Source organism: Scophthalmus maximus, chromosome 15, assembly GCF_022379125.1.
Source record: "Scophthalmus maximus strain ysfricsl-2021 chromosome 15, ASM2237912v1, whole genome shotgun sequence".
Classification (NCBI taxonomy): domain Eukaryota; kingdom Metazoa; phylum Chordata; class Actinopteri; order Pleuronectiformes; family Scophthalmidae; genus Scophthalmus; species Scophthalmus maximus.
In genome coordinates, this window is record NC_061529.1 from 14,672,728 (window position 1) to 14,696,023 (window position 23,296).

General features: G+C 45.3%; 1 protein-coding gene and 1 long non-coding RNA gene across 9 annotated transcripts in view; one reads left to right on the forward strand and one right to left on the reverse strand.

Moving 5' to 3' along the window:
- Nucleotides 1–883: 883 nt before the first annotated feature.
- tiam2a (TIAM Rac1 associated GEF 2a) overlaps nucleotides 884–23,296 on the reverse strand; it is an 85,902-nt gene continuing 63,489 nt past the window's right edge. For all 8 annotated transcript variants that reach the window (XM_047337688.1, XM_047337692.1, XM_047337687.1 and 5 more), the window contains 13 exons: nucleotides 22,870–22,964; nucleotides 12,168–12,401; nucleotides 10,930–10,998; nucleotides 9,865–9,990; nucleotides 9,260–9,368; nucleotides 6,574–6,753; nucleotides 6,252–6,370; nucleotides 5,387–5,495; nucleotides 4,934–4,992; nucleotides 4,719–4,821; nucleotides 4,381–4,474; nucleotides 3,323–3,477; nucleotides 884–2,974 (listed from right to left, as the gene is read on the reverse strand). In XM_047337688.1, coding sequence (XP_047193644.1) covers nucleotides 2,271–2,974; nucleotides 3,323–3,477; nucleotides 4,381–4,474; nucleotides 4,719–4,821; nucleotides 4,934–4,992; nucleotides 5,387–5,495; nucleotides 6,252–6,370; nucleotides 6,574–6,753; nucleotides 9,260–9,368; nucleotides 9,865–9,990; nucleotides 10,930–10,998; nucleotides 12,168–12,401; nucleotides 22,870–22,964 — 2,156 coding nt within the window. In that variant the 3' untranslated portion in view covers nucleotides 884–2,270. The remainder of the gene's footprint in view (nucleotides 2,975–3,322; nucleotides 3,478–4,380; nucleotides 4,475–4,718; nucleotides 4,822–4,933; nucleotides 4,993–5,386; nucleotides 5,496–6,251; nucleotides 6,371–6,573; nucleotides 6,754–9,259; nucleotides 9,369–9,864; nucleotides 9,991–10,929; nucleotides 10,999–12,167; nucleotides 12,402–22,869; nucleotides 22,965–23,296) is intronic.
- Nucleotides 2,832–10,542, forward strand: LOC118285733. The gene is made up of 3 exons (XR_004785231.2): nucleotides 2,832–2,996; nucleotides 9,245–9,408; nucleotides 9,889–10,542. It is a non-coding gene; the product is annotated as an uncharacterized LOC118285733 (long non-coding RNA).

The following is a 23,296-nucleotide window of genomic DNA, read 5'->3' on the forward strand; positions in this document are numbered from 1 at the left end:
TGGACATTAAACATCACATAGGTGTATGGCTGCAACTAACGATTATTTTCATCATCAAATAATCTTGATTATTTTCTCGATTAATCGATTAGTTGTTTGGTCCTTAAAATGGTGAAAAATGTTGATCGTGTTTCCCAAACCCCAAGATGATGTTTTGTTTCGTCCACACACCAAAGATATTTAGTTCACTGTCATAGAGGAGCAAAGAAACCAGAAAATATTCACATTTAAGAAGCTGAAATCTGAGAATTTTGATTTATTTTTTCATAAAAACGACTTAATTAATCGATTATCAAAATAGTTGCCGATTCATTTATTAGACGATTACTAATCGATTAACTGTTGCATACTTACATTGAATTCCATCGACCTACTTGCATGGGAGCAAAATAAAGCTGAGACTTGCAGATAGTAATATTGCTAACAAGGGAAATGAGACTAAAAAACTCCCTTTCATTTTTTTTTCCTGATGATTTTAGATATAAAAATCCAAGATTAGATAAACAAACTGTCCTTGTGGATTTGCTAAATGTGCCCAGCCAAAAGAAAAATTCCCAACATGCGTATAGGATCCAAGCACTACAGTAAAGCTTTTATTTTTCAAAGCCTTCCTGTAACTGGCCCACTTCTGTCAGATAATTATATATTCCATTGCATTCCATTGAGGATATACCTTTCCTTCAAACACCAAGATACAGAGCTGTGTTTCTTGTGACAGCTAATCAGGGACAAGTGTGGCAAGTCGAGCCCTGGGACCGAGTCTGATAAGAGACACTTACTTCCCAGCACTGCTTTACCTGTCAATAGAACATAAAGGAAAAATGCGAAACTGAGCCAGCAGACTTTGAAGGGCAAAGCTGAAAGCAATGTTCTCCACACGTCATTCACAGATAAAACTTTTATTTATAAAACATTTCCATAAAAAAAAATGGAATAACAGGGCATTCACATTCATTGGTATCCTAGCGTTAAAGGCGTGGTCAATTTGAGCTGAGAAGGTAAAGAATGTTGTAGTGGTCTGCCTCTGTACGGCAAACACTGATTCACAAAAATATTGGGTGAATTTACTGCAAATTCCTGCCTTACTGCTCATCTGTACAGTGTCAAGTATGCACGAGAGAATACATAAATGTGTCAAAGATAGCAAAGATGATATATACAGGACATAAACATATAAAGAAACATTGGGTTTTAAACATTATTGCAGTTTAAATCAATTAAGCAGCCATATCTCAAAAAAACTTTTGTACATTCAAATGCATGAACCAGAAATTACAGTCTTAAGGGAAAGATGGGGAAAATCCAGTTGGCTGCATTTAAAATGAAGTGAATAAACGTCAAACTGTATTATGTATTTTTATTTTAAGAGTAGAACAAATCTTTACCCAACTGTTCAAGCCTTCACCCAAAAAGTTACTTTGCTAAGATATACATAATCAAACCTAATTAATAAATTAAAAAACAGCAGAAATAACATTAAAAGCTGTACAAATGAAAAATATTTCAAATATATAGGCAAACAGTGTACTTTAGTGCACAAAATACCGCAAAAAGGCTTAGTTGCTTCCTGTTCTTTTAAGCCAATGTTCGTTCTTATCTGTGAGTCTGACGACCAGCCTCAGTGCCTCTTTCGTTTCTTTTTCTTTACAAATATTATTTGGAGTAAGTGGTGACCTACAGTCTTTGGTTCTGTGAAACTGAATACAAATGAAAACTTCATTAATCCTGAACCCATGTTTCAGAACGGTCGCAAAGCGCCAACGTGACTGACCAACCATCCTGAGGAGATATATGCACTCTGGACTCCTCTTTCAACTTTGGGACTGACAGAACAAGGACATTCTCGCCTCTTCTTCATCAAGCGGAATGGAAATTGCTAATCTGCATGAGCTGAGGGGAAACTTGGATGGAGTACGGGGAAGAGGCAAAGCCCAGAGAGCTGAGGAGATCGTGAGTATGCATCAGTGCTTGAAAAATCATTGCAGTCATCATCACCGGGACAGAAATCACTTAATTTCACCTCAAGGAGAAAAACTGTCTGTTAGCCAAATAAGCTCCCATTAGAAAACATCTACACCCTTTAGCAGGCAGGCAGGCGTGTGGCTTACTGAACGACTTCTGAATTGAGGCACAGCTTCACGGCCACCCTGGTAGAGCGGGCAGTGATTAACGGGGGTTTCCCCGATTGCGATGAACGGGCTTGGGTCAGCCACTCTGACCTTATGGCCACTGGGGCGTGAGCACAGTATAGTCTTGTACATCCCTACTCTCTAAGAGGAGGTGGCATTTCCAGAGTCAGTGGCACAGCTCTCAGCTGGGTCATAGAAACAGTCTTCATTGACGACAGACGTCAGGCTTTGAACACTGAACTCTCTCTCCAGCAACGCGTTGAGGTCCACCACGCCGGATGATGACGCTGCATCCGTCTGGCTGTCCAGTGACCTGCTGTGCTCCTTCATGTTCAACAGTGCGGCCTGACTCCTCCTGAAACTGTTGGGTTTCCTCTTAACCGCACCGAAGTGTCCCCTCGTCAGTTTGGGTTGGGTCTCCGGAGTGTCCCCGTAACCTTCGGGTTGAACACAGGGTGCCAGTGCACATTGTGACACAGCGTCCTCTGAAAGTGTAAGCTGAAGGAACTGAGCCTCAATGGTGCTCGCTGGGGAGCTGCTGTCTCCACTGTCCATCCTCGTCCCCCCCTCACTAAAACCGTCATCATCCTCGTCACTCAAAATATCTGATTCTTTGACGGAGGCCGAGCGTGGCTGTGGATTGGACCCAGGTGTCTGAGACCAGCTCTGCCCGCTGGGGAGGATATGCGAGTCGGAGGAGGTGCTAGGTGGAGGAGCCCCCGACAAACTGCAGGTTCCACTGCTCAAGCTTCCCTCGTCCGAGTCTGGCCCCAGCTTGAGGTTTCCTGCCTGGGTGGAGAGATCTCCAAGGGGCTGCTTGCATAACCAGGAAGCTCTGGAGGAACCTGGTACCAGAGGTGGAGACAGGTCAGAAATGCCACTCTTATCTGAGCAAAACACACGCACCATAAGCCCCTCTAGCATATTGTGCCCTAAGAAGTAAGATATGATCGTCTGTAAAGTATACAGTGTGTGCATACTTGGCATTGCACAGCTAATTGACCTTCAAGGCTAAATGCCAGTCAACAAGAATCACACTTACGCCCTATGTGGATATATTTTTACTGCTTTTCCAGAAAGCACCATCTGGTATTTGAAACTAGTCCTTCATAGATCTTTTTTAATTGGAAGAAAATGTCCCCTTCATAAAACATGCCGAAATAATTTTCACGAGAAGCCCTCTGAACACTCACCTAGCCGAGCGGAGGAAGGCAGGATGCTGCGCAGAGGGGCCAGGCGCTCCTTACAGCCCCTCTCCAGCGTGCCCTCGCTCTTCATGTTCCTCCTCACGTTCTCCCTCAGGATGGAGCGGATCACCTTGATGATGTTGACCTTGCTCTCTGGCCCGCTGAGGAGGACACAGACGAGGCACCATAGTAACATGAGCACAGGGTATTTTAAACTTGATATCAGAAGCTAAATATATACATTGAGTGGATTGGTGAATTCCATCGTGTCCCCAGTGTCATAAGTGGTTTAATTCATTAGGAGTGATCCCGATTTCACAGTCTGTGTAATGAGAATAACCAATTTGGTCACATGCTTCTTGCTCACCACTATCCACAAGGAGACACTTTGTACCATTAAATGCAGTACACATTGTAGCTCTGGGAAGAAATGAGATCACTATCACCTGAAGTCTTCTTGGGGTACCATGATATGAAAACAAAAATGGCTTTACATTTTTATTTTTCTCTTTTAAATACTAGATTTTCTGTTTTAACAAACATTACAAGTTATCGTTAAAGGAAATGTTTAATATTTTTGGGAAATACACTTTCATATGACAAAATCAGTAATGATTGATAAAAGACTTGAATCTCTATCAACTCATTTAAATACTGGTTTACTTTTATGAGGGGGAAACTTGGAGAATGAATATTAATCAGTGTTCGAAAAAGATAATTCCAATTTATCACAACTCGTCTTTTACTCTCTCCCATCAGTAAGAGAATCATTGATTTAAGATTGAAAAAGGACAGAATTTATCATCTGACAGTTGTTTGGAAAAAGCAGATGATGGTCTAACTAATGTAGGGGAATGTCAAATATTATAAACCTTATTAGCAATAACTTTGAGTGCAGTGTTATAACAAGCAACAGAAATAGTGGCCAACAGTACAAAGATAAAACAAAAGTTGGAATTAACCTTGATTATCCTTAATAAAAAAAACACCCTTATTCTGGTAGGTGTGATGAATGCACACCAGAATCAGTCATGGCAGATTCCACCATAAGATTAATCTCTGACCTGCTGCACAGCTGGAAGACGGTCTCTGGTCTCCCTTTCACTTCAGACCTTGAGTGAATCAGCTCCCAGATGCAGCTGCTCTCTGTGCCTGCTCCTGGATGAGCGAGGAAAAAAGGGGAGACGTTTAATCACACAGTCCATATATGGTTTATGGTTTCAGAAGGAGATAAGGAGGGAGGGCGCTGAATGAAAAGGCCAGAAGAGGTGTGCGTGTGTGAGAGAGAGAGCTTAAGGGTGTGTGGGGAAATATGAAGGGGGAGGAAGAAGCAAAAATATTTAGTGGATGTACTTTGTGAGTGATTTAGTGGGGCCAATGTGGCCGAGTGCCAGCCTCTTACCTGCAGTATTTCCCAATCTGACTTGCAGCGCAGAGAGCGGGATGAGCCAACGGAATTTAAAAGGGTCTGAATCTCCGTGAGAAAGTGCTGAACGAGGGTTGGCCTGGTCATCGCATAAAAATGCCACACGGGGAAAAGAGAAAAATGCTAAGTCTCACACCACAGACAGAATTCGTAGTATTTAAGAGGAAATGAGTGCAGCAGACAACAGTTACCATCTTCTTCTTCAGCTTGTTGTTTTCCCTGTAGACCAATATCACTGCTTTCTTGAACACTGGTGAGAGAACACATCGGCGTCTTAGTTCAGACTGCGAATGTCTTCCCTGGGGAGAGCCGACTGCTACCCACAGAAGTATTTTCGATGCTAGCTTGAAGCTTTAAAGGATATATCGGTGCTACAGCTATGGATATTGAAATTCCTTGAGATCTGTCTAAGCGCTACCGGCAATTCTGGGTGGCTCTATAACAAACCCGACACACTTGGTTTGTACAGATAATACATTTTAAGTGCAAAAATGCATTAACATGTCATCTTCTATTTGGTCATTTGTGCTGAGACGAAACAGAATGTGAAGTAAGCTGGTACTGAGAGCCAAAAACCATCGGACTTTGGCAAGATGGGAGTGCAACAGCAATAGCGGCAGGACAGGGGCAGCGTGCAGACTCACCAAACACGGTCATCTCAGGGTCTTTTCTCATGCGACCCAACGACGGATGCGGGTTGAGCCAGACAACCGAGGAATGCATGAGAAACTCGCCCATGGAGATTTCTGTGACCTGAGAGCGAGATTGTGGAGACAGAAGAATAACATATCAACCTTTTTCTGGTTTATCAAAGATAATTTAGTACATTGAAAACAAAGTACCCACAACATTATTTTGCATTCACTTTGAATATTTATGCTGCAGTGCTGACAAACTAAGTATTCCATCAATTTTTAAATTATTCAGTCTCCAGAGGCAATGCACAGAAGACAGCGTAAACAACATAAGAAGCCAAACGACTTCACTCTGATGTCTTGATATTCTGCTGGGCAGAAGCAGTTTAAACTTAATGTGGCAAGAGTTCAGTGTTTAATTCTAATACATCAATGTACAGCCGATGAAACTTTAAAGGGGCAGTGATTTTGGAGACATTTTATCTCTCTTTGTTGTTGTTCCTGTGATTTTGCTGCTTTGACTGGGGCCGCGAACCCGTGACCTCGGGTATGGAAGACTGACGCGTAAACCACTAGGCCAAAACCGCTGAGTGGCAGCACCACTCGCCAGCGCGGCTCTTAAGGTGTGGACGAGTGATGTCTACAAACTTCACTCGCAGTGATGTTGGTGCGGCTTGCGCCATTTGTTTTGTTTTCGGTTTAACAGGGCCCGGGCTGAGCCGAGAAGCCTGGAATTTTTTCAGCACTCCGCAGAACTGACAGCTAGCGGCCCGTGAGGAAATATTTTCAAAATGTGTTTTGCTTTAGAATCCCCCCTGCCCCTTTAAATATCATCATGGGGATTGTAAAACCTGATTCCAAAATGTGTATCTACCTCCTTATCGTGGCCAGTCTGCTCGGCGACAAGCTGGTCAAACACCGAGCCATAATCCTCGTAGATCTTCTGCATCTCATTGATGTGGCTGGCCACCTTCTCCATGGCTTTCAGAGCCTCTGCAGCGACAAGAACAGAACACAAGTGTTGTTGACCATACATGTGAGGGCTTTGTATTACAGTAGCCGATTTTATTTGCTCGTTGTACGTGCTTTTGTGTTTTGGAAAAGTGCCAAAATCTGTCACTTACAAGTTCTAGTGCATGAGGTTAATGCACTGAAATGACAAGTGATATACAATGTATATGCATTTCTCTGCCTACCTGTGAGATGGTAGTGCTCCTCACTGTCAGCATCAGTAAGCGAGACCAGCTCCCTGAGCAGCAGGGGGTACTTGAGCACCCTCTGCACGGGTTTAATCAGGTAGGACTCCAGCGTGGATGAGTGCTGCTTGGTGGGGTTCCTCGCATCCAGGAATTCCTTGAAGGCCTGATCCGTCTTAGCTGAAATAGCACGTGCTGTATTAGTATGGATCTTTAAGCCGTCTGTGATCTTTTTTGTATCTTTTGCGTTTCCTGATGGTCGCAAGAAACCATAGTTACAGAAAAATGCAGACTTTCCACTGCACGTTTGTTAGTGCACGCCACTGAAGAATCATGGTGCAATAACATGTCTCCAGCAGGGGGTAGTGTAGGCTTCTTCTCTACCTACCATGGCAACTGCACTATTTACAAGTGTAAACATTTGCTAATGAATCAATTAAACTCTGAGTTTGTTAATACATTGAAGACAAGGTGTTTTCAAACAACATAAGTAAATATATCTCCAGCTGATCTGTGATGAGTTACTTAATTACTGTTTAATTCGCAACCTGGTGAAAATGATCACGTCTGGTCTGCTAATGCCAACAGCAAAGTGTAAAATAGCAGGTATAAAACCGAGCACGCCGCCTGTAAAGGTGATGACATTCTCCCCTCACAGTGTGCTTCCACGAGGCTTACCGAGGGAGGGGGCCATTAAAGTATTAATTGTAGCGCTCACAGCCACAGACAGGCAGCCGCATCGACACCTCCCTGAGTAATTGGCAGGCAATTAACGAGTCGACAAATAAACAGGGAAACTGAGGCAACCCGGAGTCCTTGGCATGATGATGGGGAAAGGGAGGGGAGTGATGAAGATGGCAGAGACAGACATAGGTTATAATTACTTGAAGGGTTGACAAACGCCCACAGATTTCTTTTTTCTCTCTCTGTGTCCTTGGATCAGCTGGTTGTTGTGACCAGGCTGCGCTGGGTCATGCTGAGCCACCTATAGACTGTGTGTGTGTGTGTGTGTGTGTGCGCACTGTGCAACTATCACTATTGTTATCACTACAGTAACTATTGTTACTGTGCTCTCCAATAACGTGCTCCATGTCGATTTAATATATGTGGTTAAAGAACATGGCGTATAAACCCTGTGAAAACCGGTGCTTTCATCCGTCATCTTTTCCCTTCACTCAGACATTTAGAGCCAGTTTGCATCGAGCTGGCACCGACTACAGACTTTAGCACTTAACAGTCAGTCGTTTTCACCATGAATTAAGTTGTTTTTTAAACAAAGAATAATTGCTTGTGTGGGTAACCTTATTACATCTGGATCGCAGACAGTTCATCTAAAAGGAACAGGACTGTTTTCCTATGTAGCAGAACATGTATTACTATTTAATTATAATTTGTAATTCATAATTTAAAAAATTTAACTGGGCAGAAAAGCCTTTCATACTCCAGCATTGCTTTGATAAGCATATTTACCACATTTTATTCTCCTTTTAGATGATTCTGACCCATCAGGTGTTTTTCTCCTGTCTAATCCTATTAAACATCCATTCTGCAGCTTATCTCGAGGAATATCCCTCGCAATTTTGGTACTGGGGCAGCACAGGAGGGGGGCAGTTTCCCCTCCCCATCCACCTACGTTAGCAAAGTAGCCAATCGTACCGGGCCACGTTCCCAAAAAGTGTCAGAAAGGCAGACATCTGAGGGGGCGTAAATCCGCTTTAAAATTTCTACTGTGTCACATGCTGTGGGAGACGCGTGGAGTTTTATTAGGGCTCTCAGGTTGTCACAGTCGCATATCTGCCGTCGGTGGGCAAGGTTATTCAAAGTCTGCGTATGAATAAATGCGCGTGTTTGTTTAAACTTCATCTGCTTGTAAATCAGGTAAGAGCTCTGAATGTTAAGAAACTGTAGATCACTGAAGGAAAGGTTTGGAATCGGCGCTTTTGTCTTATTAATATTTTGTGTGTGTGAGCATGATGATGAAACGGTGCTTGCAGTAGATTGGAGAGGCCTCGCTCACCTCACTCTCATCCACTGTCTCACTCTTGGACTTTTGCACATTATTGATTTATTTCCCAAAAGAGAGGGCCAAACCTTCAATGAGTGTCAAGAAGTGACTTTGATACAAAGTAGGTGCAAGGAAGCTGAACTGAGCAGAGGTCTGGCACACTTTGGATCAGTATATGTCTGCAGATATTTTTAATACAAGCCAATGCTCACTCATCTGTGCATAAGGAGTGTATTTAGGCCATCATGTGTTTAAGTGTGTATGTGTACTAACAAAGTCCTTACAGACAAATCTCGCCATTCAGCAGCCATCTTGGCAAAGCCTCTGGGCAGATATTTGGGGCTAACAACACCAGGCCCCTATCTAAATGAATGAGGAGAGAGCCATGATGGCACTTTCAGTGGTCACTGAGAAATAAACACTAGGTATAGAATACAGGGAAAATCTGATTTAAGAAACTCTGACCTCCGGTGACGTTGCCCCAAAAAATCTTCTGTCAGTGCAACAACACCCTTGGTTTGATATGCATCTCGTTCAGCTGTTGTAAAGCAGACGAATGGCTCATTGGGGGGAGGGGGCAGAATATGTGTCAACAACTGCCATCTTTGGCACCACAGACTTTTCTATTCAGGATTCCTAAAAGTGATTTGTCTCTTTCTCTTATAGCATCTCTGATTGTACCTCTCTCCAGGACCTTCTGGACCTTGATGTGGTTGGCGCAGAAGCCGCTGTAAAGCTTGAAGTGGTCGGCGTAGTAGAGAAACGAACCCCCGAGAGAAAACAGCAGCTTCTGCGGACGGAGAGGGTGTGAGAGAAACACAAAGAGAGCGGTGAGCGTTGCACACAAGGACCAGAGGAAGAAAAAAAAAAGAGTGCGAACATGTGGCCACACGTCTCTCCTCCCTCTCTTGGGAGACTATTCAAACGCCCCCTCTGTCCTCTCCTTCCTGCCTAACCATAAACACATGAGCTTTTAGCAGCTCACAATCCAACCAGTGCACCACTATCTAGATCAATAGACCGCATACGCCTTTTCATGTCGAACCTATAAATCAGCCAGCAATGCTCCTATCACATCACCACAATTATGTATAAAGCACCAGATCTCAAACATTATGCGTTTCTTTGGAGTAGAGGCTAAAATCACCTGGTTTGACACTGATGTTTTTCTGTATACTCATGGCAGCTACACTGATTCTGTGAACATTTAATCAAGACATGATATGTCATTGTGTGTGTGTGTGTGTGTGTGTGTGTGTGTGTGTGTGTGTGTGTGTGTGTCTCACCTTGAACTGTGAGGGGGTCTCCAGGGTGCTGAAGTCAGGCGAGGAGGCAATCCTCTCCTCCAGCGTCTGTAGGAAGACCCTCTGGAAGTCCAACATCTCTGGAAGGCTGCCAAACAGACTCTCCATCTGAGGAAGAGGACAAAGACAGGAGGGGTTGGTTTGGAATTGTGGGAAGGTGATGGCTAAGGATGTATGAAAGGAAAATATCAGAAAAAAGGGGGCAGAAGGGAGCAAGAATATGAAGCTACAACGAAAAAGAGCCAAACTAGCTTGTAATTCATAACAATCAGTCTGACAGGCACCCTGGAGTGTTATAATAGCTCCAGTCTGATGGATCCATCTTTGATAAAGGCACTTTGGGACAAGCTATAGCCCTGCTCTATAATACTGCGCACAGTCTAACACACCCTCTCCATCACACATACCCAGGGTCAGCGTTTCCCTTCATTAAAAGGCGTTCAGGGCTAACACACCCTTGTCCATTTTGTGTCTGGACACTTCCCACTGTCACATAATGGTCTTTTAATTTGCCCCGATGTTCAGTGTCCTATCGACGAGTGTGTCTTGGGAGATACGTCCCGCGCTTGAGGTCACGCGTGGCACAGGGATGGAAAATGCAACTCTGGGGCCATTAGCATGCTGCTGCAGTTCCTCTATATGTTGTCTCAAGAAAACACAAAGATGGGTTGATGTGTGTGTGGGGGGGGTTTAATGGTGGGATCCCACTTTCTTAATGAAAAAGTTGCACTGAAATCAGGGGACAGAAATACAGTGGCATGTGAATACTTAAAGGGTAGGTTTCCCTTTTCAGCTGGCCCGAATTGGTTCGTCCCTCTTAGGACGTTAGAATGTCAGTGGAGGGGAATACTAATTTGTCCTCCAGCCCCAGCACAGAGGTAATGAGGGAGCTGTGGCCTGCGAGAGTTCATCACCACCACCTCTGGCTAATCAACGCTCAATGAATTCGATGTCCTATATAGCCTCGGCTCCTCCCAGGACACGCCTCGGGGCGCTACACCTCTCCTTACATGTTCCATTGTTAATATACACACACTCGCCACTTACCTCGTCCAGTGTGAGGAAGCTCTCGTTGTGCAGAGGTTTCAAGTAGATCTCGAACAAACAGGCCAGGTCCTGCGCCAAAGATCCAAAACAAGGTTAGTGAGAAAGAATCCAACATGAAGAGTAAACACCATTCCTTCACCCCCGCTGGTCCTCAAACATCCTTTTCCTCATCTGATCACCTTTTATTTCTCGCCTTATAACCTCTATCTGCCCCCCACAAACCTTTAATGGGGCTGTAGCTTGTGTTGGTATCAGTGGGGATATTCTCATTAGGTTGATTTATGAGCCTTCTCCCCCTCGTCTCTCTCATCCCCTCTTCTAGCTACCTTTAGGCACCAGTGTCGCACAGATATGGGGGAACTGGCTCTACGGGAAGACAATCACCTCTCCCAATTACAAATCTATGGCAGCTTGACGAAAAGGGCTGATGGTGATGAAAGGGGAAAAACGTAAGCCATCTGAAGTTTTTCAGGCACAGAGATATCAGGAGTTTGGCTGTTTAATGTGCATCAGCGAGGGAAAGGTCATTTTGGAAAACAGGAGGGCAGCGAAATGATTGGGCGGGAGGCAGATAAATAAGGCTCGACTGTGGGATGAGCTCCAACTACGTCACAGTGAGGAGCATCTCTTTCAGTTCATCTCTAGTTCTTCATGTCCCATATCATTACTAAGCACAATATCTTGTGTCAAAGGAAGTAATGTGAAGTTTGTGAAATGCATGTATTCACTCCGAGAGCTGGATGAGAATATTTATAGCACTCTCATATCTGTATGGAGAATATGCAGCAGCAGCCGTTTAGCCTCATTTAGCATTAAGGAAAATGGGGAAACGTCCAAAGGTAACGAAACCCAGCAGGCACCACTCAGGTTCACTGAATAATACAGAAAAAAAACAGTTTTATGGAGGGTTATATGCCCGACTGTCTATTTTATGTGCCGGGAGCAATAACTTTCTAAAGTCTCAACTGCTCTTGGCCAAGAAATTGTCAGGCACATAACCCCCTCCACCCCTCCCCCATAAAAAATGTTCAAGTTGGTGTTCATACACTTTAGTTTTCGATCAGATTAAAGAAAGAAGCTCGTAAGTGGGCTGCCGGTAGGAAGATATTCTAACCCTATTTCTAGTCTTTATGCTCAGATAAGATAACTAGCTAGTGTTCAAAATAATTTTATAATCAAGTTGTAAAACATGGAACAGATATGCTAATAAGACAGCAGTCAAAGCCGTGTGATATCACCTTCACATAGGACTTCTCCGTGTCCACCAGCTCCTGGATGACCTTCCGTAACCTCTCGGTGGCGCTCATGTGCTTGGGGCAAGGTCTGAGCAGGGTGGCCTCTCCCGCGGGACCTGACCCCGGCTCCCCTCCCTGCCGAACCCGAGGCTCCTTGGCGTCCTCCATCAGACCCCCGGCGCCTGAGCCCGCCCCATCCTGAAAGGACTGGTACAGAGTGCAAACAGTGTCCACGCTCTGTAGGGGGCGACAGAGAGAAGGGGGCTGTGTTTAGGTTGGGGAGCTCAGGCATTATAGTTGCCAGCTGGATAAAATGAGGATCATACTTGTTAGAAAAATTGCTTTGCGTGCATTCTCAGCCATCGATGTGCCCACAAATATATTCTCTGAGATGCATTAAAATTGAAAAACTATTTTACCTCCCTCATTTAACCATTCACCACGAATGATTCCAGCTCTGCAGCTATATGAAATAATGACCTATACAACTCTACACTGTACATGGCCAGACATTCCCCTGGGCATACTAATGACTTTATGGAAATTTACTTGTGCAATCTATACTAATTGGATTTTCATCAAAGACTGCATCTGCATGACTGACTGGATATCCCAGCAGATTTATTATTATTATAACACATTTGATTCTTCGTTTACATCCAGTTATGCAGCTTTGTGTCACATCAGTTCCAGAAAATGTGACATTCTATGGAGATCCCAGGCAGTCATGTTTGGAATAGTTTGTATTACCAGGGATTGGAGGTGGGAGGTTAAGAACATCTCTTGTTCTAAATTTAGCAACCTCTGCGAGGTGTTCAATTGGAAACAGATAACGCACATTATTTTGTTCTGGGCTGCATTGCCTTGGGTGGAGAATTAACAAAAAAAAACCTGGTGGCCACTCTGCTGTATGTGCTATGTACTGAATGTACACTTAATCAAAATCCAACCTAATTTCTTACCTGACAAGTTACTCACTGCACCAAGCTTTGCCAAACTGTAGTGCACCACGCCATCAATTAGGATGCCTGTGCTAAAAATAGCCTGATGGTGACCGGCCCTCCTTATTCCGAGTAAATAACAAGATTTAGCAATATAATCTTGTGGCCAGTCCTTACAATCAGCAGAGGCTGGTAAGTGGCAGTAATAGCGGGTTCCAATCCGCTGCACAGCAACAGAGCACGTGGGATGGCCAGTATGCCGGGCAAAACAGCTGCTCAGCACTCTTTCCTGTGTGCGTGTTTGGGTGCACAAACCGGTATTGAAAATATTGCATGAGCAAGCATCCGAGCGCTACTCACTACAGAAAGACTGCACAGTAACAAACACGGATCGATAAACCCTTCATTCTGACACTGCAAGCATCGACGGGTACACATCCCGAGATGTGTGTGTGTGTGTGTGTGTGTGTGTGTGTGTGTGTGTGTGTGTGTGTGTGAGCTTGTCTGAGTCACTCAGCTCTGATACTGGTGTGAGCTACCACCCACGACCCCCCCCCCCCCCCTTCATCCAATCCACTCCCAGAGAGCCCACAGACAATCAGGGCTTCCATTAATAATTATAGCATGGTCACTCCAGAGACGGCCGTACAATGCTGCAATATAGACTGTGTGAGAGTGATGGACAGAAAAGAGAGGAAGAGACAGAAGGGGGGGAAATTTCTCCCAGTGTCTTCTGTGCATGTCTGGGCTAATAAGCCTCTTTCAAGTGCTCCACCACCCACGGCAGCGCTACAGTCTGGATCTCTTTGAATGTGGCCCGATAATTATGATGAGGACGTAATGTCTCGCTCTGCAGTGGTGGAGGGACCACTGTTCTGGATGGAGAGAGAGAGAGAGACACAGTCGTACTCAGGCAAACAGGCCCACCTGCATTAGTAAGCACACGCCGGCTGGGTTCATAATAAACCTTATGCTCCATTAGTGGCGCAAACAAGATTAAGAGTGGACAGCCATGCTGGCAGCTCTGTGGAGCAGCCCTTTCTCTACGCTGCCACCGGCTTGCTAACATTGCTGACGATGGCAATGTTGGCATGCCGATGTTTAGCATGTTCACCATGTTCTTAGATGACGGCTCTTAGATTAATGTGTTGACATGCTAAAGTTAGCTATTTAGCACTGAAGGCCTTATAATTAAAGTCCAAACGATTTATTGGTTCGCCTATATGTTTGCTGATATGCACTGATATGGAAACTTTTATTTAACCATACAGAAAGTTTGTTTATTTCTTTAATTCCATCTTGGGCTGCATTTGTGTTTTCTTATTTATAGTAATTTATAGTAACGTATATAGGGTTTATAGTATAGTACATAATGAGGGTTTGATATCGACATCTTAGGAATCATTGGCAATTTTTATTTCAGAATATATATCGGCTGATATATTTGTATCGGAAATTTTTTACTCCCTAACATTGTTAGATGCCTCAACCCCCCCAAAATCCATATTGGTCGGCTCTACTTATTACAATAGATTGTACTTTTTTCAATCTATCAACATCCAATTTGTTGCATGAAAAAATTAATGCGGCATACATGTTATTCATTAAAAATAAAACAACTAACATGCATGTCATTACACCTGCAGACACTCACTTTCCCACTCAAGATCACAAAATAATGATGGTGCCACACACATCATCAGTCAGCCTTCAATTCACTGATACGCTGTTCTGGGAAAACTCCAAATTGCGGCAGGCAGGCAGGCAAGACCGGGGGAGACTGCCCGAGGGAAACGCAGAGGTTGGAGGATATCAGAGAGACATATTCATCAAATAGTCCACTGGTAGCTCCAGACAGGGGCGAGCAGCCCACTGGAGACAGATAACAGCCAGTTTGATTCAGCTATAGACGCCCCTGTTCTCATCACACCCACACACTGGATGGATATGGGCTCACGTTCACAATGCACACATACAAACAAGTTGATGAAGTCACAGAGTTGGGGGGGGGGGACTGAACAAATATGCCTGAAAGTAAATGTGATTTTCATCAACGCTGAGCGGCAGATACCTGCATTGGAGCGTGACAAGAGGCGGGCAGAACGAGATGACTCAGGAATTCGCAATTGCCTCACAACAGTCCTACCAACACAGCCTGGCAGTGAGCCCAAATAACCAATTAAGAGCGGAGGACGGGAGCCAGCAGAGGCTGGAGGAAAGCTTGGGAGTGCCGGGAGAGACAAGGGGATTCAACAGCGTTGCTGCGGGTTCATATTCAGGTTCTCTCACTGACAGCTGTCAGCTCCGCGTCATGCCTCTACCTCGTTTCTCGCTGCTCACGCCCTTTAGTCGGTTAAAGAAATAAATGAACTGAGAGTCTGTTGAGTCAATTTGGCTCCGTCTGCACAGTTTCCTTCTGACGGCATCCGACAGTCAGGTTTCAATCAGATGTACATGTTTACTTGCTGGTTCCCCTCGGTCAAAATGAAAGGTTTCGTTCCAAAATGCTATTACCTTCAGTGCCGACTAAACATCTTTTATCTTTAATCTTTTTTTTTTATTCCACTCACATTTTCATTTGAATCTGACCAAAGACATTTCCATCACCTGAATTAAGGTTAACCTCTACACCAGCCCGCTCAACCCTTTAAAATGAACCTACTCACCATCCGGTGCAGTGCTGCTGAAACCCAATTTGGTACAGATGACTTTCCTTTGTCTCTCTTAATGAGGCCTCTTCCTAAACTGCATCAAATATCACCGTGTCAAATCTTTCGTCAAGTGTTTACTTGCTCCCCCTGTCCTCTGCTCACCATGAAGAGCAGTCTGTAGAGCAGCCTCCATGCTGCTGTGGCCTGCCGCCGGGTCCTCCGGGCCAGCGAGAAGCCCTTCCTGCGCAGCCGGCCTCCCCTGGACGCTGGCATGGCGGCTCCAGAGGCACGTGTCCGATTTGACAACTTGACCAGACTGGAGAGAATATCCGTGGCAGAACTGAGAAGTTGGCTTGACCGTGTTGGAGATCTCGCTCCGTCCACCTCTCTTATCCGTCCGATGCTCAGTAAACCTTACCTTCGACTTCTCTGTAAGGCCCGGGGGTCAGAAGCCCCAGTCTGGAGTACGCCTCTGCCTCTGGGGCAGTGTGGGCTTTGATGGGGATCGAGCCATTGATCCTGCGCCCTGCCGTTCTGTGAGCGGAGGCAGAGAAAAAGTGCTTGCCGCCGGCTTGTTTCGCATATCAATCAGCAGTGGACGGTCTGGCCACTTGGTTTGCGCAAATAGAGGGGGGAATTCTTCCCCTCGTGTCCGTCTCTTTGCATCAGCGCTGATCGGCCGATGTCTCTACCTCGACATTCTGCCATCCATCTCACTTCCCTCTGCCCATTTGACTCCAGACGCCTCCATTCCTCCTTCCTCTGGTTCTTTCCCTCCTTTCCGGCTCCGCGTGACCTCTCTGGTGTGATCTCCAGAGAGTTGAATGGAGAGGCCGGGGGCTGTATCAGTGTCCACGCTCTCAATAGCAGCAGTACAATGCAGACTGTTCTGGCATGTTACCTCCACACACAGAGGAATGGCTGACTCAAAAATGGGAGGCTCTGAGTCGGTGGGGGTAGCTGGGCAGGAATGTTAACTATGGCCTCGCACACGGATAAAGCGTGACCTGTATCAGGCAGTGGTTTCCCGTGGAATAAATAACATCATGTGGAATTGTCCTGAAATTGGTTTTTTTTCAAACAAACAACAATTCAAGCACTTTTAATAGGATACAGTTAATTGACGACCAGGATTTGGGAGGCAAAACTTTGTCTCAGGTGCTTTCTCTGTGATCTGGTATCCCGTAAAAAGACAGGGAGCAGTGTCAAGTCGTGTATTAGGGTTGGGTGATGAGTTAAAATTAATTTTCCAACTGGCCACAGTCAGTCTAACAACCAGCGATCCTTGGGCGAGGGAGTCCCCTTTCCCCACACACCATTTTCATCAAATGCAATCTTGGAAGAGCTTGTTGAATAAAGAATACAAATAATCTTTTTTTTTAGGATTATTTTGGGTTTAAATATTGGTCTTAAAATATGATTTAAGAAGTGGTGTTGCTTTTCAGCACCAATCGATTGGATCGCAACCACTAAAGACAGAAAAAAGACCGCCCATCATATGGCCCAACTCCAACTGGCAATTAGTGCACTGGTTGAATTGCCGGGCAAAAAAATAAAACTGCAATGGACTGATCTGAACATCGGGATGACTGCCACCCACCGTGACAGTCTCCATCTCCTTTTGAGGTTTCATCGTGCTCAGAGCTTGGGGTGCGTAGCAGATGAAATGCTGCTCGAATCAAAGGAGAAGCTCTGAGCTTCGCCGGCGTGGAGGCCCCGACTTAGCCGAAATAAGCAAACATATCTTGGTTGGGGAGAGGATAAAGAAGAGGGGATGAAATACAGACCCTGTGTCCCTGAGGAAACAGGCATGTCATGACACTATGAGAGAGAGATGGCGAGGGAGGAGGCCCAGTGGCAAACAAGTGATTCATTTGCCCTGTTAGTGGGCCATAGTGCCACGATGCCATCTTCTTTTCAGAGCCCAATAAAAGAAGACGCGCTCATAAATCTAAACAGAGTAGATGGGAGGAGAGAGGAAGACGAGTGGGAGGGCCGATCCCGTTGCGCTCCACGCAAGCCCATTTACACCTTTTATTATTCATCCTAAACAAATATTATTCCACAAAGTCTCAAAGGACTTTGGGAGAGGAGTGTGTTTTCATAATGAAGCCAGCTTCAGATTAAAGCACCCTTTCTACCGGGTCCCCGAGGCAATTCAGATCCACTCCACTGCGTGACTGCCGGTGTACAGAGGCAAAGGGCTGCCGGCGCTATGCGCTGTTCTTACTCCGTCAAGATGCCTAAAAGTAAACCAAAGGTTAAGTGGAAATACTTGTTGCCAATGCTCAGCATTAGCTTGACGATAAACAAGTCATTGGAACAGCCGATGGCAATCCCTGTGTGACCACGCTGACCGGGATAACACTCGATCTGGGTGGTTCAGAAGCTAAAGGATGCGGCCTGGACTATCCACACCACACGGCCGCCAAGGTCGCAGATAACACGGCAGCCGAGCACACAAGGTGACCGTTTGAGAGCGAATACATGCCCATAAAGACAGCGACCGCTCGCCAAAGCAAATGCAATTCATTCTCATAGAGCCCATACTGCCGAGATAACATTGTGGCAGTAAAGGGACTCGGCAACACTATGACCGTTTGACCTGCCCCCATCTGCCCAGACCATAAACCTTACAAGGGAACAGTCGAGTATAAGATCACCGGCACAGAGCTGTGTAGGGACGACGTGCTTTACTGGGACCGACAACGTGATCACGTGCAGATGTTCCGCAAGTGATGTTGGCTGTGCTCACAATCTTTGTTTAGTGTGGTAGCATGCAAACATTTGCTAATTGACAGGAAATACAAAGTCCAAATGGGGCTGAAGGGAATGTCATTGTTTTAGCAGGTGTATGTAATGGAAACATTTAAACTTTAAAACAGTGTTACATTCAAATTCAAGGGGATGATTCAAGTAGTTAATCTTCATCCTCTACGTGCCACAGGTATCTGTTCCAAATTTCATGGCATATCCATCCCATGGTTACTGATCAGTTCATCTGAACGAGACCACCACACACCACCAACTTGGCTAAACATTTTGAAAATAATTCATATACATGTCCTGCAAACTTTATAATAGTGAAATTTTTGTGCTCGGCAGAAAAAAAATCAATGCTACACTGCAAATAAAATGCAAATAGAACATAAGAATAATGCATTCCTGGAGATATTTTTACCAAATGCACACAGAAGCTCGTGGGAGTCGTGTGAAACGTCGCAGCTGAAGTGTGAGCATAGTCTCGGCTAACTCCATGAAATCCTCCCACCTCCCAACGCCCATAGTTACCGGTCGCTTGTCCCCTTTGGTCTCTCTCTGGCAGGACAGGCGGGCGGCCATGTCCTGGGCCAGGCGCGCCAGCTTGTCCTTGAGGAGCCGCCCCAGACCGAGCAGCGCTGAGCCCAGGAACAAGTCCTTCTCCTCGGCCTCGCAGCCCGACGGCCAGAACCAGCACATGGCCAGGAGGGAGCACAGGGCCTGGACAGGCGACTGGTCCCGCATGAAGAGCTCCATGAAGGTGGTGAGGTAGAGACACGGCCGGGGGGCTTCGTCGTTTACCAACGGGGCAACAACGGGTATGGCCACTGCCACGGATGCTCCAGGCCCCCCCTCGGTTGTCATTCTAGGCAGATCTGGATCATGTTGGGTCCTCGTCCCGCTTGGTTCCTCCTTCCTTTTATGTTTCTATCTGCCTTTCCAACTTGTTTACAGTTGACTGCACTGACGGCAGTAAGCTCAGATTATTAGCCTGCTCACGGCCAGATGGCGGCTGATGGGCTTAGTCATAACACACACGCACGCACGGGCGCACACACACACACACACAAACTCCCCAAATTACCCCCTCAAAATGAGTAAAGGAGTAAAGGAGATTCTCAAAAGTTTAGGGAGGGGATGGTTGTAGCTGTGAGGAAGACGGGATCGTGTTTGAAGGAGATGATACAGCCTAACATCCCGAAGCGTCACCGCGTCTTTTTGAAGTCTGGGGCCCAAAATAAGAGACGAGAATCGAAACGGAATAATTCAACTTCTCTTCTCTTAGTCACACAGTTTCACATAGATGTGTTAACACACCTCTCAAAATCCTCTTGTCCACTGAAGCAAGTTAAAAAAATAAATAAAGAAATGAATAAAGAAATAAATGTCGGCCGAGACCACAAAAAAGAGGAAGAAGTACGGGCATAAATGTGCCAGTCTATTAAGGCGCATCGTTCTTCTAAAACTTCTTCCACTTAAATCGAGCCACACGTTTGCCTCCAGTCGTAGCTTTTCTTCATAAGACCATTGAAATGCTCTTACTCACGTGTCTGGTCTGGACAAAAGCAAAGAGGCTTAATATGTCTGTCTGCTGTTTAACCTTTGGTTTTAATACAAGACACGACCAGCTACTTCACAATGTGCCAAACATACGACATCTATTTATGGGATGAATTCAATGTCCCAGTATTAATATTATAATAGGATTGATTTGACATTGAAAGAAACATGTTTGTAATCCACCAGCAAGGGCAAGACCTGATTATACACAATAAATAAGATAGATGGCGTTTCATTAGGTTCCGCAACATTACCAAAATACATGAAACCACCGCTGAATTATTATTGTCATTGATCAGTATGGAGACGGTTTTCTCAAATAATTGTTTGATCAGCCCACGCCCTCTAAACGTCCTGATTTGTCCAACAAATGCTCCCAAACCCAAAGATATTCATTTTACACAAAAAAATTAAACTAAAATAATCTTATATTTGTATTAGAGAAGCTAAAGCTTTAAAAAATAACTCCAACTTGCTTATTAATAAATTGACAAACGGTTTCAGCTCTACATGAAGGATTTTGAACTGGATACACTAAAGTAGAGCTCAAACTAACAGTGATTTTCGGATATTCGATGGGGAGTTTGGTTAATAGAAATTCCAAAAATGATTCAGTCAACATTCATGGGAGATTAGGAAAATAGTTAATGTTCGCTGAGGCAGGAGTGGAAGGGTATGTTCATCTGCGTGTGCATGGAGACGTGTGTGAGTTCACTACAGTGGGCTGGTGCCATGTGGTGAAACCAGACCATGCCAGATTACTTCCCATGTCCTTCCATCTGTCTGCTGCGATCCCCTGGTATGCAGTCAATGTGTGTGTGTTCACATGTATGACACATCGAATGTGTTAATAACAAGCCAGCCCCCCAAAAAAACAAAAACAATATCCACAGCCAGCCTCTATTCAAGCCTTTCAGTTTCATTGGGTGTGGCCTGGACAAAATGGAGGCTGCCGTTTTGAATTTGAAGATACACATCCACTTTACTGGATTGCCTCACAAAAAGAAAACCAAAAAAACGCATGCATGTCAAATCAATTCGATTTCAGGTGCCTCATGGGAGTTTATCCGGGACCAATTCACTTGACTCCCGCAATCGATTGGTTCGGCTCATAATGATACCACGACATTGTGTTAGACCAATTGCCGCGGCGATCCGTGGCCAAAGGTATCATTATCAACTCGCCGCACATAGGCAGCACCAGGCTGATGGTAAACAACACTGTCAACTGTGCCTCGTAAGCAGTTCGCCTCAAACACACACGCACGAAAAAACACACAAATCTCTCTTGTGTAAGCACAAATTGGAATGCAATGGACCAATTAATCAAAAGGTAGTCAGTCTGGGGAGGCGGCCGATTACAACGTGTGACAAGAGGCTTGAAATTACTCCTTCCCGTCCATCCATCTCTATTGACTTCTGCGACGCCGGCTTGCGTGCGCCTCTATGGTTTCTTTCTCTCCCCGCCCCAGAGAATAAACTGATGGCTGTGCGATTATTAAATTGCGCTCCTCATTTCATGACAGCAAAATAAATAAATAAATAAATCTGATTTCCCGGCACCAATCTCATCTCGTGGTGTGTGTGGGTTTTTTTTAACCCACCTTCACAGTGGCTGACTCTCCCTGATGGAAGGAGAAGGGGCTTTGTCTCCTTCTATGCCTCAAACATGCACGTATGCAGCGACTTTGGCACACACATTCATAAACCTCCCTCCCTCCCTCCCCCTCACACCTATCTCCCATTCTTCCATTCATTCCTCAGTGAAATACAAACGGCAGGGAGCTGAGCAGCAGCAGCAGCAGTGGTGCAGTGCAGATCCCGGCGCAGTGGGACTGACTCATGTCGCCGGGCAAACAAAAAGAGAGTCAAATGGAGTCGGAATAGAGAGAGAGAGGGATGAGGAGAGGGCAAGTCGTCCTCACTAATCCACCTCCTGGCCGACCTCAGGTTAAACACTGCACGGCATCTTCTTCTGACTCAGGCAATTAGAATAGAGCCGCGGCATTTAGCAGCGATTTCTGGATATTTGGCCCAGATTTACTATCAATGAATCACTGCTGAAGTGCACACAAACACCACGGCCTATTCCCTTTTTCATTTCGGCTCATATTACATAATGAGCAGCAGGGTGAAAGTGTGCCAAACATGCACTCACACTCACACACACACACACACACACACACACAGACAGTTGATAACAACCACGTGGCTTTAAAGGACACATTAGCTGAACGACGCAGAAGAAGGTGGACGGGCGTGAACGCTGGCACATTGCACTCTCGGGCCTCTGTCCATATCTGCATCGTTAACGGGTCGAGGTGACCACGCGCATTCGTCATAGCTCTCAATAATCACCAGCATGTTGCAGCATTTTGGGGTGAAGGTGCACAACGACATTAGCACATCTGATAACTTCTCCTCTGAAAGATTTCGCTTTACCCGTGGGGATGCGTGTCTTCATGTGCATGTATGTGTGCATGGGCGCGCGTGTGTGTGTGTGTGTTACACAGCATCTTCTCTCAATCTGGATCCTGTCTGCGTGACAGTAATAAGCTGTGTTTATACCGGTGGCTATGATGGAATATCCTAATTATGGTAATGCTATGGTTGGTGCCAGTCTGGTTTCCGACAGCCCCACAGCTGCAACAGTGAGTGGGCACAGAAACACTTGCTCCACAACGTGCACACTATTCGTGCAAAAAAAAAAAAGGTGTCCCTGTTGGAGTACGTCTACGAGACATTGGGAAATACTTTGCCACCCCCCCCCCCCCCCCCCCACACCCCTCCTACCTTGCTGTGCTGAACAGGCCTGTGTGCGCAGTGGGAGGGACCGTTTTCTAGTCCTACGCACAGGGGCTCGACTCCATCGGCTGCAGAACAAACATCTGTACCGAGACAGAGGGAACAGTTTCAGAAATAGGTTTAGTGTCGCTCCATCACTCTGTGTTTGCATGTGTGCGTGTGTCAGTGACAGTTTTATGGTCACATCACTCATCATTGCATCTGTATCATAGCAGAACATCCTCCTCCTGACCACAAAACACACACAATGCTGGCAGGTCGAAAACCATCATGAGCCCCTGCCAGTCACACAGAACTGTAAGAATTTATATCATATTATTATACTTACTATAACTATTTTAAAAACCCTAAAAAGGTTTTATAGATTTTTTTTCTCCTTAACAAAATGATTTTTTCTCCATGAACCATCCTGACA